The 16,576-nt window shown below is 39.5% G+C and overlaps 1 protein-coding gene across 4 annotated transcripts in view; it reads left to right on the top strand.

Annotated features, from left to right (window-relative positions):
* FOLH1 (folate hydrolase 1) overlaps positions 1-16,576 on the top strand; it is a 52,547-nt gene that overhangs the window by 23,079 nt on the left and 12,892 nt on the right. For all 4 annotated transcript variants that reach the window (XM_001489017.7, XM_070273221.1, XM_070273222.1 and 1 more), the window contains 7 exons: positions 1,027-1,120; positions 3,909-4,007; positions 4,862-4,947; positions 6,509-6,628; positions 8,778-8,860; positions 10,279-10,342; positions 14,067-14,134. In XM_001489017.7, the coding sequence (XP_001489067.1) occupies positions 1,027-1,120; positions 3,909-4,007; positions 4,862-4,947; positions 6,509-6,628; positions 8,778-8,860; positions 10,279-10,342; positions 14,067-14,134 (614 nt within the window). The remainder of the gene's footprint in view (positions 1-1,026; positions 1,121-3,908; positions 4,008-4,861; positions 4,948-6,508; positions 6,629-8,777; positions 8,861-10,278; positions 10,343-14,066; positions 14,135-16,576) is intronic.

The following is a 16,576-nucleotide window of genomic DNA, read 5'->3' as shown; positions in this document are numbered from 1 at the left end:
CGCGAACTTAACCACTCAGCCACGGGGCCGGCCCCAATATATTTTCTAAATTGTATACTTCTTTGTCACTCAAAATAAGATATAGGGCATTTCCGTGACTCCAGAATGCTCTCTTGTGCCCTTTTCTGGTCAATTTTCACTGCAGCCCCCAGAAGCAACCATTTTCTGATATCTGTCACCATTGACTAGTTTGCCTGTTTTCAAATTTCCTATAAAGAGAATCAGACGTATATATTATTTTGTGCCTTGTTGCTTTCACTTGGTACAATGATTTGAGATTTATCCATGTTATTGTGTGTATTGGTAGTTTGTTCTTTTATCTTTAAAAAAAATTTTTTTTGAGGAAAATTAGCCCTGAGCTAACATCTGCTTTCAATCCTCCTCTTTTTGCTGAGGAAGACTGGCCCTGAGCTAACATATGTGCCCATCTTCCTCTATTTTATATGTGGGACGCCTGCTACGGCAGCATGGCTTGACGAGTGGTACACTGGTCCGCACCCGGGATCCGAACTAGCAAACCCCTGGTCGCTGAAGCAGAACGTGCAAACTTAACCGCTGCGCCACCGGGCCCACCCGAGTAGTTTCTTCTTTTTAATTGCTGAATATAATTCTACTGTGGGACTATGCCACAGATTGTTTGTTCTCCTGTTGACACACACCTGGACCATGGCCGGTGTTTGGCTACCCGAATTCAGCTGCTGTGAGCAATTTTGTAGGGTCTTTTTGTGGACATATGTTACCGTCTTTCTTGGGTCGATACCTGGGAGTGAGATTGCTGTGCTCTAGTGCATAATTCTGTCTAACGTTACTTTTCAAAAAGGTCATCCAGTGACTGTATAATTTTACACTCTCATAAGGAATGTATGTGAGTTTTAGTTGCTGCACATTCTTGCCAACATTTCAAATTGTCTGTGTTTTTTATTTTAATAGTTCTGGTAGATGCAATATTAAGAATGTGTTTAATGTGATTTTCAGAGAACCTTTGAAAGGGACTGAATTTTTATTAGTACATTCAACTTTTTTCAGAATATGCTTATAGACGTGGAATCGCAGAGGCTGTTGGTCTTCCAAGTATTCCTGTTCATCCAATTGGATACGATGACGCACAGAAGCTCCTGGAGTAAGTTTGTAAGAAACAAACAGATGGCTCCTTGGGTAATTCTCCTTATTGGCAATCTTCACCTTTTACGCTTTTGTCTCTATTATTTGATACTGAAATTCTCTGAGATGGGTGGAGGATATAATTTTATCGCCATTTTATAGAACAGCGATTCTATCCCGGAATTTACTTTATGTATTAGTATCCAGTGTGTAACAGCCATGAAAACGAGCCTTTCAGATCTCCAACTGCAGGGAGCGTAATTGATCAATTGCTCCAGCCACTGGGCTTTAAAATCCATCACTGTGTGTGTGTCAAGGCCATGCTTCCCACAGATGCTCCCAGTCGGCGACTGAGTGCAGCAGGGTCCGTTACTGGGAGGCACAGGACTCCTCTGGTGGGAGACGTTGGCTCAGGACTCCCTGACAGCCTTGCTCAACTAGATGCTGCCACCTGACACTCTTTTCTTCCTTCCTTTTCTTCTTTACCCTGTATCAGACCTACATGGCAGTCTCATGGCTTTCCCAGCCTTCCCTGCCTCCTTTGTTCTTTCCTTCACAGACCTTTCTCCCAGTAAATCACTTACTCTTCTAGTCCTCTTATTGTCTGCTTCTTGGAGGACCTGGAACAACACTGTGAGCGCAACTTCCATTTCATTTTCATCTCTATTCCCCTTGCTCCTCTGCTTTCCTTATTGAAAGAGTTGTTATTGTTTAACCTGACATTGGAACTCTTTCTCCTCTCCTGCCCACTTTCTCCCCTCTACATGTCCCTTCTTCTCCATTATCCTTCAGGAGGAGAGAGCACGGGCTCCTCTGAAAGTGGAATTTGCTAGAGACCAAAGCATCTGGCCAGTTAGTCCCTTTTCTTCTTTGAGTTCAAGGCATTCTTAATCGTTTTATTCTAGTATTGATAAGAAAACTTCTTAGGACGCAGGGCAGTGCTCTCATTTTTACAGGTGAGGAGATTGACATCCAAGTTGGAGCGATCTGTCCAATTTAAGGACAGATTAAGGAATAGCACCCCGTCTTTTTTTCTTCAGGCTCTCAACTTTACCATATGGGCTAAAATTCAAGATCAGGCACAACTTTTGAGGGTGCCATGGACTACGCATTTGTCTAAACATACTTATAAGTAACTTCTAAAGATTCGTGATATTTAAGAGATGAAAGTGATTTTAGCGATGTTTGTAATAGTGGAAAACCATAAACAACACAAATCTTCAATAATTGATAAGTAGTCAAGTATATTACCAACTATGATAGGCATGAAGCCATTAAAATATATGTTGTACAAGAATATTTAATGATGTGGATATGTGCTTATGCTATACTATTAAGTGAAAAGGGCAGATTTTAAAATAATGCATAAAGTATATTCCCAATGATGTAAAAAGAAATACATTTACACAGTTCAAAATTCAAAGGTGTATACAATAAAAAGTTTCCCTCTTACCCATTTCCACCCCAGAGACAATCAATATTATTAGTTTACAATATAGTACTGTAGAAATATTTTATGTATAATCAAGCATATGTATGTTCTTCTTCACTTGCCTTCACAACTTTTTTTTGAGAAAAAAATGTTCTACTTTTTTGTAAGTTTGCATACTTAATACTCTGCTATTTTGACTATTGGTTACACTTTTTTACCAATGTAAAAGGTCCCTTAATGTTACTTGATGCTTCTTATGTGAAATTTTATTGTAAATAGATAAATAAATTTTATAATATCTTACTTGAGATGTTTATTAGCCAAACTCCCCAGTGAGGTAGGAAAAAAGAAAGTAAGCATGTACTCTCTGATAGAGCATTTTGAAACAGAAGATTATATTTAGTTTCCCACGAGAAGATAATCTTAGTGATTGTTTCAGTATTGGGTGTGTGGTACATTCTAGGTCAAGTTGAGCTGCTCTCGTGTCCTCACGTAGGTAGGCAGGGAACAAGCTCCTATGTGTGGGCACAGAGAGAAGGAAGAGATTGCAGAGCATGCTCCACTGCAAAGCCTAGGGTGCATGGGGCGCGTGAGCCGAAAGAGAGCTGTAAAAGACACATCAATGTTTTCCACTCTCTTAAGTTCATCTGGAACCACCTTCTTCTATCTGCTGCTATTTAGCAAAGGTACGTTTGCTTTCCATGCTCAAATCAAGAAAAAGTCCATCCATGCTCTATCATCCATAAACAGTATCATCTATCTTCTCAGTCACCTGATGAGAGAACCAGGGCTACTGGCATGCACTCGCTGATCCACCTGCATCTTTCTACCTTTCTGAATTGAAAAAATATAGCATGAAGTTTTTAGGGGCTGCTGGTTGAAGTGAAGACCGTTTCCTTGCTCTTCCTCTCTCCCTAAGAGATGTGTGTGAAAGTACTTTGCAAGGATGACTATATACATATTTTGAGTGTCTTTGTCAGGGGGAGAAATCACATAAGGGAATATCCCGAGGAGTTTGACGTCAAGCTGTATCTTCAGAGCATCCTCTGGAGAGCACTTTATACAGGGTTCACTACTGTCAACTGGTAACACAGAGTCTGAGATTTTATCAGATATTTGAAGCTGCATGACCATGGGCATTTGCCTAATCTCTTGAAGCCTCATGCTCTTCATCTGTGAAGTGGGGAGACTTCTGGAGCCAACTTCCTAAGAGTTGTGGTAAGGATTAAATGGCACATCATATGCAAAGCACTTTGCATTGTCTCTGACTCAGAGAAGTCGTTAGGAACAGACACTCAAGAAAACGAGTTCATTGATGTTTTAACTTGTAACTCCACAGTTTTCCTTCAGCTAATAATACTTTTTGTGTTCACAGAAAAATGGGTGGATCAGCACCACCGGAGAGCAGCTGGAAAGGAAGTCTCCCGGTGCCCTACAACGTTGGACCTGGCTTTATTGGAAACTTCTCTACACAGTTAAGAGACTGTTTTTATTGTAACTTGTTTTGGGGGAAGGAAATCTTTAAAAAAAAAAACAATTACAGGGGCCTGCTCCGTAGCCGACTGGTTAAGTTTGCGCGCTCCCCTGCGGCCGCCCAGGGTTTGGATCCTGGGCACAGACATGGCACCACTCGTCAGGCCACGTTGAGGCGGCGTCCCACATCCCACACTAGAAGGACATGCAACTAAGATATACAACTGTGTACAGGCGGGGTTGGGGGAAATAAAGCAGAAAAAAAAAAAAAAGATTGGCAACAGTTGTTAGCCCAGGGGCCAATCTTTGAAAAAAAAAAAAGGGAAGATTGGCAACAGTTGTTAGCCCAGGTGCCAATCTTTAAAAAAAAATTACAGAGAATGACTGAAAGAAGTAAAATCTATCTAGTACCAGCAGGAAAGGAACCCACAGGTTGAACTTACATTGTTACCATTGGACAGTTGGCCCATGTAATTTTTGCCAGTGTACATTTAGAAATCTTTTAAACAATGATGTAAGATTTAAAAATTGCAGGTAGTAGGGGCTGGCCCAGTGGCGCAGCAGTTAAGTGTGCACGTTCCAATTTGGCAGCCTGGGGTTCGCTGGTTCGGATCCCCGGTGCAGACATGGCACCGCTTGGCAAGCCATGCTGTGGTAGGCGTCCCACATATAAAGTGGAGGAAGATGGGCACAGATGTTAGCTCAGGGCCAGTCTTCCTCAGCAAAAAGAGGAGGATTGGCCGCAGATGTTAGCTCAGGGCTAATCTTCCTCAAAAAACAAATAAACAAACAAAAATTGTAGGTAGTAATCTGTTAACCAGTATTTTTAGAATATGTCCTTTATTTTTGCATTAGGAAAGTCAAGATGCACATCCATTCCAACAATAAAGTGACAAGAATTTACAATGTGATTGGCACTCTCAGAGGAGCAGTGGAACCAGGTAAATCAATCGTTTGCTCAGCAGGTATTGACAGAGCAAGTCTTCTGTGCCAAGAACTGCTCTGAGCTCTGGGAATGTCGGGTGAACTGAGCAAAGCAACCCTTTGCCCTAATGGAACGTACATAAACAAAATACATAAATATGAAGTAATTTTGTATTGTGGTGCTTGTTGTGGAGAAAAGTGAATGTTGGGGCTAAGCGGGTCATGTGACCTGAGTTAGTGATAGACTGTATGTGCTTCAGTTAAAGGATCATGGGAGGAAGGGCAGAGGGATTGTTTTTGAGGTGTTTTCTCTGAGTTTTCCAGATTTGTTCACCACATATTTCGCATGGGGAAATATCTTCATGATAACTACAAACATCTCTGTGAAAGATAGCACTCTTACGATGTACGCCTGAAACTAAGAAGATATTGTATGCCAAAGATTCTTCAATAAAAAAATAAAAGATAGGACCAGTCCCAGTGGCCTAGTGGTTGAGTCTGGCTCACTCTACTTTGGCAGCCTGGATTTGGTTCCCCGGCCTGCACCACTTGTCTGTGGCCATGCTATGGTGGTGGCTCACATACAAAAAGAGGAAGATTGGCAGCAGATGTTAGCTCAGGGTGAATCTTCCTCAGCAATAAATAAATAAATAAATAAAAATAAAAGTGCTCAGAAAATTAAAGTAATAAATCTTTACACGGTTTTGTTTTCCACTGAAGTCGATGAAATATATAAACACATGATTTCCACAGGATTTCAGATGACCTGCTGATTCATACGTATTATAATTGGTCTTCACTATGTTCCATTTCCTTAGGAATTGTGTGGTTATATGTTTCTTACCTAAACAGATAGAATTAAATTGCATATTTTTCTTACAAGCAGTCAGTGATTTTTTTCAGGGACCAAGAATGTTGCTATGCTTCCAGTGACTACTCAATGATATATAACTGGCTATTGAATCTTACAGAGTACCAATTTTGTGCCAGCTCTGTGCTAGGCATTGGGGATGAAGGGATAAAAAGACACGGACCTGGGACAAAGAGGGCACAGTGTGGGAAGGGAGCCATACATTTAAGTGTGGTAGGTGCTTTATCAGATATGAAAAGATGGCCCTGAGAGTTGGGAGCAATGCCCTCCCTCTCTGGAAAATAAGAAAGGTTCATAGAAGGGAAAAATCTTTGAGCTGTACCTTGAAAATTGAATAGAAGGAGTAGAAAGTGGAGAACTTAGCACGTGGCCACTGTGTTCTCTTGGAAAAAACTGGAAACAAAGTTGTAAGTAGGTAACAAGAATACTAGAGAATTATATAAAGAGGTGAAGAGAATAATTTTATACTTACTTATCATTACATCTATACTTATTACTGTAATACATTGATGTGTACATGTGCTTGTCACATTGATATCTTCATATGTCAAAATCAGAGTAAAATAATTTGTTTACTGAAGTCTTTGGGAGCCTTGCTATCTTTCTTTGAGTGATGAGAGCTCTGTGTTTAGATGCTATCAAGTCATTTGCAACTTACCCTGTTATTGACCTGAAATGACAAATAATTTTGCAATCATGCTTTTTAGACAGATATGTCATTCTTGGAGGTCACCGTGACGCATGGGTGTTTGGTGGCATTGACCCTCAGAGTGGAGCAGCTGTTGTTCATGAAATCGTGAGGAGTTTTGGAACACTGAAAAAAGAAGGTAATATCACCAAAACGTAAAAAAGACTGACTTCTCTGAGTCCCAGCATAGTCCTCTGTTAAATACCACCTTCTCATGGGTTTGTGTGAAAAGTCCACTGAGAGGATTCATGCAAACCTTATCATCTTAGTAGCAAAGAGTACTCGGGGGTACTTAACACAGAGTGGCTTTCAGTAAATAGTAGCTATGTTACTTATTTTGATAAGTCAATTGTGTTGTTTATTTTTGCATTTATTTATGTAATAATGTTTAATTATTGATATTTATATAGAAAATTATAATCTGAAATAAAGGAATTATACTGTTAGTGATTTTTCTTGGCAACTGAGAAGATGGAGATGGGTTTCTTCACCGGAGAGGGCACACCAAAATTAGGTCAGAAACCAAAGCATCCTGGCCAAACTACGAGCAGAGGTTCCTTAGGCTCTTCCAGCCTCGCACCTCAGGTCACGTGTCCTGAGTAACTGAGGAGATCGAAGCTCACTCAGGACAATGCTGGTCTTGCTTCCTGGTAGGATTCTATCAAAAGTTTGATGTCTGCGTTCTCACACTCCAAGTCTTGGTTTGCCCTCGCAGAATTTAGGTTTGTATTCTTAGCACCATTGCTTCAGTCATTTTATAATCTTCATATGAAAACCAAGACAAAATTTAGTTCAAATGGTTGCTTTTTAAAATAATCCTTACACACTGAGAGCAAAAGTTCCTTTCTCTTAACTGACCCTGCAAGCAAGATGTCTGGGGGCTGTAAATGTGACCCATATTTTTTTAGCAACAATAAAAATGATGGTAAAAATATGTTAAGTTTTCATGGTACTCATTTTCTCAGAGAAACGATATTTTCACTTGTGTTCTCTATTTTAAATTCATAGCAACCAGGGAGAAGCTTACCTAGTTATTTCTGTTCTCGTTTTACAAATAAGTTATCCAAGGTTTCTAGAATCAAATAATTCACCCAAGATTATATAGCTAGTGTGTAGCAGAGTCAGACAACCACGGCTTAAAAATCAAATTTCTGGCTACCAGGCCGCAAAACTGTGATGTCTCTCTTTAAAATAAAAGGTAAAGGTGATATTCTTTTTTCCACACAGCTGTCTTATATTTTAAGAAAATAGAACTATGGAGACCTGAATTTACATAGCTCATGAATTAGGTAGTGCTTAAGATTATTGCAAAAAATTTCATGATTTTGCAAGAAGATTCCCTGTGGGAAATACAAAGATCACAGGAACAATGATAGAATATGCCGAAAGAATGCAATGATGAGGAATGACAATAGGAAATCTGACAAAAATAGAACACTGGACTCAGCTGTAGGCATGCACATTCTTGATAAGCACAAATGAAATACCTACTAAAATAATGGCTCCTTACAATTTTTGGAGCACATTTTAAGTGCTGTATTTGTAAATATTATTCCATTTAATCCTCCCAACAATCGAGTTGGTATCTTCATCACCTCTGGGATTCCTGGTGTACAGATGAAGAAAAGGAAGCTTAGTTAGTCTCAATAACTTTCTCTCAGTCATGCTGCTAGTAAGTGAAAGAACCCTGATTTGAAATATGATCTTTCTTTAACTCCAGGGTCCGTGTTTATAACGCCAAGCCATATGACCTCCCTATTGAATTATGTGGTTTTCAGCAGCGACAGACATTGCTCTTGCTAACTGAGCTTCCGTTGACTAATGCTGGCAGAGAATGGAGTGAAATCACACAAGCAGCTGACACTGGACAATCGTTCGTGTGATGCCCCAACAACACGGAAGTGTTGTAAAGGCTGTTCTCTCAGTTGTGTCTGCTCTCAGAACACAGACCGCATCCAGCACTTGTTTCTTTCACTCTTGGCAGCTGCAGAGCATAGCCGGCTTCCTGCGCATGTCCAATCATTATAAACCTATTAGAATATTTTATGGTCTCACGGAATTCTTACTTTGTCTACATTTTTCCTTTTTACGACACAAATGTGCTATTTTGTATTGACAAATCAGTTTTAAAATCTTGCAAAAGGGAATGATATAACTAAAGATTCTCACCACAATTCACCCTTCCTGAACAGTCAATGACATTTTTGTTCTATTTTTCTGTTGGGCTTGGCCGTGTCTTGGATGTGTTACGCGTTTTCCCAGCGTTTATCTGTACACATTTGTTTTAGGGTGGAGGCCCAGGAGGACAATTCTGTTTGCAAGCTGGGATGCGGAAGAATTTGGTCTTCTTGGTTCTACTGAGTGGGCAGAGGTTAGTTCATAAGTTGCTACAATATGGATTTTCATAATAATAAAGCAATTAGGACTTAATTGTAAAAATAGCAAATGAATCCAGTGACAAAATATTCAGATTGTTTTCCAGAAAATCTGAAACAACGTCTTCTTGTTCAAAAATCAACAATAAAAATCTTTGTCACTAAAGAACTATTTTGTTTGAACTTTAAAAGCCACTTCATATCAATTATCAAAATAACTTATCTTCATTTTCTGGGAGGTGATAGTAGTAAATAAGTAAATTCACTAGAAACCAAACATCAAAATAAGTATCATGTTCCTGTTCCCCTTTTGAAATTAGGTCCCAAAGCTACCCACATTGCAATACCCCCGTGAACGTGTACAGTGAGCTATACTTTTCACGTGTATCTTCCTTATATCATAATGCCCTACTCTCAACTAAATCACGTGAAAGTGAGGCAGAAAGTCCCACCGCAGAATATTTCATAGACTCCTTGGAGAGTAACTTTACCTGCATGTATTTATTGTTGGCTTTGTGGAATAGGAGCATTAGCTGTGAAGTAAATATATGCAAAGTTAACATTTACTCCTTTAACTTCCAGTCATGCTGTACATATTTATTTGGCTCCTTTTATATACTTCAGGAACTATGAGAAGCCCTGGAAACTTCACTTTTCTTTGAAAAAAAAATAGTAGTGCTCCTATAGACGAGAAAGATTTATGTTAGTGTCAGAGCCTAAATATTTTGAGAGTGTGGTTTCTCTCTTTCAAATTATTTTTGTCACAGAGAGTTGCATGTTTTTTTCCTTTTTCTTTCTTACACTCAGGATTCTTAGAAAATTGCGTGTTTTGGAGACTCAGAATCCACTTGATGTCTCAAAACAACTTGGCTATTCTGTTTTAAAATTGTGCAATGATCAATCTTGACCAGTAGGTGGTGGCACAACACAGGAAAACAACTTCATGTTTACGGTCATAGAGACATGACTTGACTTCACGTATTTTTAATCCATAAATTTGAAATAGCTCATTCCCTGTGAATCAGGCAAGGTTCGCTCCTTAAATAATGAGATGTTCCCTGGAAGACTTCCACCAAAAGGGTCTCAGACCATTCACGTTTGCTGAGAGACTTTCTTGAAAGATAAACTATAGTATGTTTAAGAAATCAACTCGTTTTCCATTTACCATATTAAGAATGTGGACAGTTTCATCTTGAATTTTAGTCTTAAAAATGTTTTGCTTGTTATTTCTTACCAAAAATCCTCGTTGCAATTCTTTTAAAGAAACTCTTTTTTGAGAATCTTATATATCAAATTTGCGGTGGACTTAGGCCAGCTTAATTCAGAAATCGGCATACAGTAAGTGTAGATGTGCATTTTTTTTTAGGGGGAAGTTATGGCTCTCTGTTTATGGTTTCCTTTCTTTTTTAAATAGGAGAATTCCAGACTCCTTCAAGAGCGTGGCGTGGCCTATATTAATGCTGATTCTTCTATAGAAGGTGAATATCATTGGTCTCAAAGGAAAAGATGTGCTGGGGGAGCAGCAGCAGTTAATACATCACGTACTGACAAGGAAGGCAGATCCATTCCCATGTGGTTAGGGACTCTGCTGCTGGTTTGTCGGTGCTGCCCTGACTCACGGCAGCTGTGAGCCCTAGAGTGCTAATTTGGGAGAGCAGCGCTCCTTGATTTGTTTTGTCTGACAGATTACCTTGTCTATGGTAGGAATTTAGTAAATATTTGTTAAATGAATAAGTAAATTATACAACTAAGGATTTGTATGATTTTAGAATAGGGTAGCAGAAAAGCATTATTTAAATTTAACCCAGTTTCATCATAATATCATGCATACAAATTTTGAAAAAATGCTGATGTCCAAGATTTCATCTTTCACCGAGTATTTTTCTTCTTAAATTTTTTTCTTCAATTCAACAACTATGTACTGAGCACCTCTCTCTGCAGCGTACTTTCCAGTATTTCAAAGGAATCAGCAGTTAGTGAAGAACAGTCTGGTACTCGAGAGTTCACAGCTCAGTATAGATGATAAAATATATCTGTTTAGGATTCTGACATATGCAGGGACTGTAAGGGTGTAATCGGATGGTCTGGGAGTTCAGAGGAGAGAATGACAGCAACTTCAGGAAAGCCTTGAGAAATGCGATAGACATTTGAGACAGGTCTTTAAGAATGGATTTGCTTTTGATAAGCAGAGATTCGAACTAAAAGACATTCCCAGGTCTATTTCCAAGATCAAACAGTCCATTGCCACTATACTCCAGACCCACTAGTCTTTCTATTCTTGACCATATACAGCTTCCCAGCCATTGCAACTGCTGTTCTCTGAGCTCAGATTGCTGTGCCACACACTGTCTGTTCCCTTCCTATACTTACAGTCTCCCCTGAAGTGCGACTTTTTCAGGGAAGCCATATCTTTGTAGCACTCATGTTTGCCGTTATTAAGTTATTATTTGTTTTACAAACTGCCTCGTACTAGATGATATTCTTCAGCAAGGAACAGATAGGATCTTGCTTGATAACTCCTTAATTCCTAATGCTTCATTAAATACATATTTGTTGCATGCATGCAACAAATCAATGAATAAATGAGTGAAGGGTAGACTTCTAGAATCTTTTCTTTAGTGTAATAGTAAATTTGCCACATCAACAATAATCGAGACGTTTCATTTTAATGGAGGCACTGTGGCATTTACATTTTCTTCCTTGTCCACGTGTCTGAGCTGCACTGTGCCCTAAGTTAGTCCCACAGTACATTTCCATCCTTGCCCCCTTCTCTTAGGTTCGTGGCTAAGGGCCTGGCCTCCTGATTCCCAGCCACTTCCTAATTGTGACCTCAGGTTGTTACTTACTTTCTGTGTCTCAATTTTCTCACCTCTAAGTAGAGTTACTAAGAGCACATATCTCAGAGGTTCTTGTAAGGGCAAAAGAGGTTCATATTTGCAACCATCCCAGACCTCTGCCTGGCACGGAGTAAATGTTTGAAAACGTTAGCTTGGGTTATTATCACCCTTACTTAAAAACACGTAAGATGAAAGACCTTTGCCACACACAATAAATACTCCAGACATTCTTTGAAACTAGAATAATGTTCTCTTTATTGCTAGTTTTTTTTTAAGATTTGATTTTTAATGTATGTTTTTAAATCATTGGATTTTGCTGATCATGTCATTCTCCGCCTTAAAATGCTGCATTGTCTCCCTATCATTTCAGAATCAACAGCAAATGACACACACGTTACTCTATCATTGGGACACCACTTATCTCAATCTGTTTTATACTTAAAATTTTATTAAATGTTCATTTCTCAAGTAATTCCATCAATGATCTCTTGGCTTTCTCATGTTAAAATGCAAAATTTACAAATAAAGTACCAACAGTGTAGCAGGTGCTGTCTTAAGTGCTTTACATGTAAAAATTTATTTAACACTCACAATGACTCTGTGAGGTGAGTACTTTTGTTATATCTGTTGTATAAAGATGGAAATTGAGATTCAGAGGGATAACGTAACTTTCTCAAGGTCACACGCCTGGTAAAAGATTGAGCTGAGAGTCAGATCAAGCTGCTCTGTTCCCACATTCTCCTTCTAACCACCCCGTTCTATTGCCTCTCACTGCATTATACAGGTTTTTGATATCATATTACAGCTAAATGGTTCTGCAACTTGCTTTTTTTCATTCAACAACACATTAGATCTACTTCACTTGAAAATAAGACTTCTACAATGTATTCAGTAGAGCAAGCTATATATCAGTCTCGAGCTGATGGTCAGATTGCTTCAGTTTGTTACAGTAAATATCCTTTCTATTTCCATGCCTTTTTCTTTATAATGTGAAGGTGGAGTAGTAAGCTACAAGAATCATTGTTTGGTCACGGGATATGTGCCTTAAATTGTAATAGATGCTGCCAAATGACCTCCCCTGCCCCTCCAATTTACACTCCTACCAGCACTTCCATTTTAAAAATTGCGTTGGCTATTTGTGCGTATTTATTCTTCCAGATGAGTTTTAGAATCAGTTTTTCAAGTTCCATGAACACTTCTGCTGCGGTGTGTACTTATTTTTTTATTTATTTATTTTTTTGGTGAGGAGGATTGACCCTGAGCTAACATCTGTGCCAATCCTCCTCTATTGTGTATGTGGGATGCCACCACAGAGTGGCTTGATGAGTGGTGCACAGGTCTGTGCCTGGGATCCAAACTCGTGAACGCTGAGCCGCCAAAGCAGAGCATGCAAACCCAATCACTACGCCACCGGGCGAGCCTGTGTACTTATTTTTAAAGCCTTAACTTTTGCTGTTCCCAGTCATGGATCTCAAGCTTTGGGATAAGAGCTGCTTGCCATTCTCTGAGTGCATCATGTACTTTTACATTTCTGGGCATTTCTACAAGCTACTCCTTAATGAAGTTGCTTTAACCTCCCCTCCCCAGGCCCCCATCCTGATTTAGCCTCCCCTCCCTCTGCTCCCGCAGCTTCCCAAGGGCCCTGTCCTGGCTGGTTCACTTGACTCCCAAGCTCATCAAACAGAGAGTTCCTGAGGAATGGAGACACCATCTCTGCTCTCTATTCAGGACTAGCCAGAGAGTGCCTGGCTTACAAATTCATTTTTACAACAAATGTTTTTTGGGCGAATGCTACATGCCTGAGCAGTTCTAAGCCCTGAGGATAGGGCAGCAAATAAAAGAGAACACCTGTTAGCATGGAACTTATAGTCTAGAAGAAGGATGGACAATAAAAAACCCAAATATTTAACATTTTACATAAGTAAGTAACAAGGGAGAAATAAACCAAGGTTGAGAGAAAAAGAGATTGGCCCGAGTAGAGGGGGAGACTATGCTCTTTTAGGTGTTAGGGAAAAACCCAGAAAACATGACAGAGTCCAGAGGTCTAAGTGGGAGAATAAGTCATGCGGAAATAGTGCAGAACACTGTTCCAGGCTGAGGGAACAGACTGTGCAAAGACCTGAGAAGGAGTCTGCTTCAGCAAAGTGGGAGGTGAAGATTTGGAGAGGTGAACCAGGGTTGTTTCATGTATGACGCTGAAAGCCACAGTGAGGATGACGGATTTTATTTAGTGATGAGTTGGAGAGTTTTGGTCAGACTTAGGTTTTAAAAGGATCATCCTGGCTAAGGAGTTAGGAATGGTCTTTGAATGAAAGCATCAAATAAAGAAATGAAATAAACAATCTATCCTATCCTTATCTTTCAGGAAACTACACTCTGAGAGTTGATTGTACCCCACTGCTGTACAGCTTGGTATACAACCTAACAAAAGAGGTAAAAAGAATTAAATATAATTTAAGAAAATCTAAGTTCTACAAATGATGCTTTCTTGAGGTACCATTGTTATGTTAAACATCTGTGTTGTTTTATAACTCGTCTCTTTTTACACAGCAAATGTCCACTGCAAAAACATTATATCTGATGAACTGTTTACACACATTACTGATTTCGCACACCGCTCTGACCCAGCCTTTGGGTGGCAATGTGTCTACCATCCCCATTTTGAGAACCGGGAAACTGAGCTCAGAAAACGTTAGCCGCCAAAGTCACACAACTTGTACAATAGCTAAACAAGGACTTCGTCCTGTGGTTTAACTCCTTAAAATTGTTTTTGTTTTTGAGGAAAATTAGCCCTGAGCTAACTACTGCCAATCCTCCTCTTTTTGCCGAGGAAGACTGGCCCTGAGCTCACATCCATGTCCATCTTCCTCCACTTTATATGTGGGACTCCTGCCACAGCATGGCTTGACAAGTGGTGCGTAGGTCTGCACCCGAATCCAAACCAGGGAACCCCAGGCCGTCAAAGCGGAACTTGCACACTTAACCTCTGTGACACTGGACCAGCCCCTTAACTCCTTAATTTTAAAACTGATTTATAGTCTTTAATATAATGGTATCAACCACTTCAGGATACAGGAAGAGTTAAAGTTTCTAATTGAGAAAGAAGATGTGTAAAAACACCAGGGCTGACTCCTGGGGGTGAATCAATTTAGGGCAGAGGCTAGATGAGACCATGTCCCCCACTTCCCGACTTCCTGCCTTGGGCTCCAATCCACTGAGCCCCACTGGGCCGGGCTGACAGCTAAAGTCGTCTTAATTCTGACAGCAGCACAAGATACTGAACCTGTCAGAGAGGCGGTGCCTGAATTCTTATAGGACTGACAGGCAGCGATTTAGTTCTTCTGTCCCAGAAATCCACTGTCCTAAAGTTAGTCCTGATGAAGGAGTTTTCCTGTGCCAGACTTTTGTTGTTTACTGCTAATTAACTGATTTGAACTGGAAAGGGCAAAAAGACTTGCCTATTTAATATGATTACCAATTGAAATGTAGTTACCAAGAAAAATACAACCATTTCCCTCAGATATAGATATTTTAAATAAAACCTAAATATCAGTAAGCTTTGGTTTCAAAAGCATGGAATTTAATTTTGTTTATTTTTTATTTTATTTTATTTTTTTTGAGGAAGATTAGCCCTGAGCTAACATCTGCTGCCAATCCTCCTCTTTTTGCTGAGGGAGACTGGCCCTGAGCTAACATCCATGCCCATCTTCCTCTGCTTTATATGTGGGATGCCTGCCACAGCATGGTGTGCCAAGCAGTGCCATGTCCGCACTCGGGATCCGAACTGGAGAACCCTGGGCTGCCAAAGTGGAACGTGTGCACTTAACCATTGTGCCACTGGGCCAGCCCTGAATTTAATTTTATAGCTTAACTTCTCCAATAGTAATAAAAAAATTAATTTGAAAAAAATTTATCCATGTCGCTACTTAAGGGCTCCATCATTTGCCTGCAATGTTATCAATTTCTATGAAATGTATAATAATTTAAATATCTGATGCAGGGTGTTTCAGAGAGTTCCCACCACTCATGTAATTTAAGGTAAATGCTAAGGAAGCTTGGTGATTATATTTGCTTACTAGCTGCGTTGGTGGCATCATGGGACAGTTGCAATAACACTGCTCTCTAGGTCAGGTTTGAAATTATGTGATGCTTGACAATTTTCGGTTTTGTTTTATTCTGTTTGGGGAGAATGATTTGCAGCTTTTCAAATTTTATTGAGAAACTGAGAATTCAGCAATATATTTCTACGTTATTCCAAATTTGCATTTGTTAGAATAAATGAGTGATGTGGTCCCTTTTATCAAAATTTGGTGTAGATTTATAGCTTGATTGAAATTATTTTGTTGCTTTATTTATTCATATTGTACAAGTTAAGATGTTGACATAACGTCTGAGCCTCTCCTTGCACTTAAGCAGATTCATTTGTGTTCCCATGGACCTTTGCACAGACCTCTATTATAGCACCTATCCCACTGAATTCCACATTTGTAGTCACAGTTCCCGCTTACTGAACTTTGTATCCCTGACATCTACAAAAAGCCTTAAACAGCGTAGGTACTCTATGAACTTTTTTGAACTGAATTCATTGAAAAATAGAACATAGGTCTTTTATTAAACATAAAGTGAAAACATTGTATACCATATAGTGTTCAGTTACCTATGAGTTGGAACATTAATTAAAATTTAGTTTGCTAAATGTCTTTTTTTTTCGCTTGAGGAAGATTAGCCCTGAGCTAACATCTGTGCCAATTTTCCTCTATTTTGTGTGTTGGTCACCACCACAGCATGGCTGACGAGTGGTGTAGGTCTGTGCCCAGGATCCGAACCTGTGAAATCAGGAAACCAGGCCACAGAAGTGGACCATGCCAAACTCAA

This window comes from Equus caballus, chromosome 7, assembly GCF_041296265.1.
Source record: "Equus caballus isolate H_3958 breed thoroughbred chromosome 7, TB-T2T, whole genome shotgun sequence".
Taxonomy (NCBI): domain Eukaryota; kingdom Metazoa; phylum Chordata; class Mammalia; order Perissodactyla; family Equidae; genus Equus; species Equus caballus.
This window is presented reverse-complemented; position numbering and strand designations above follow the sequence as displayed.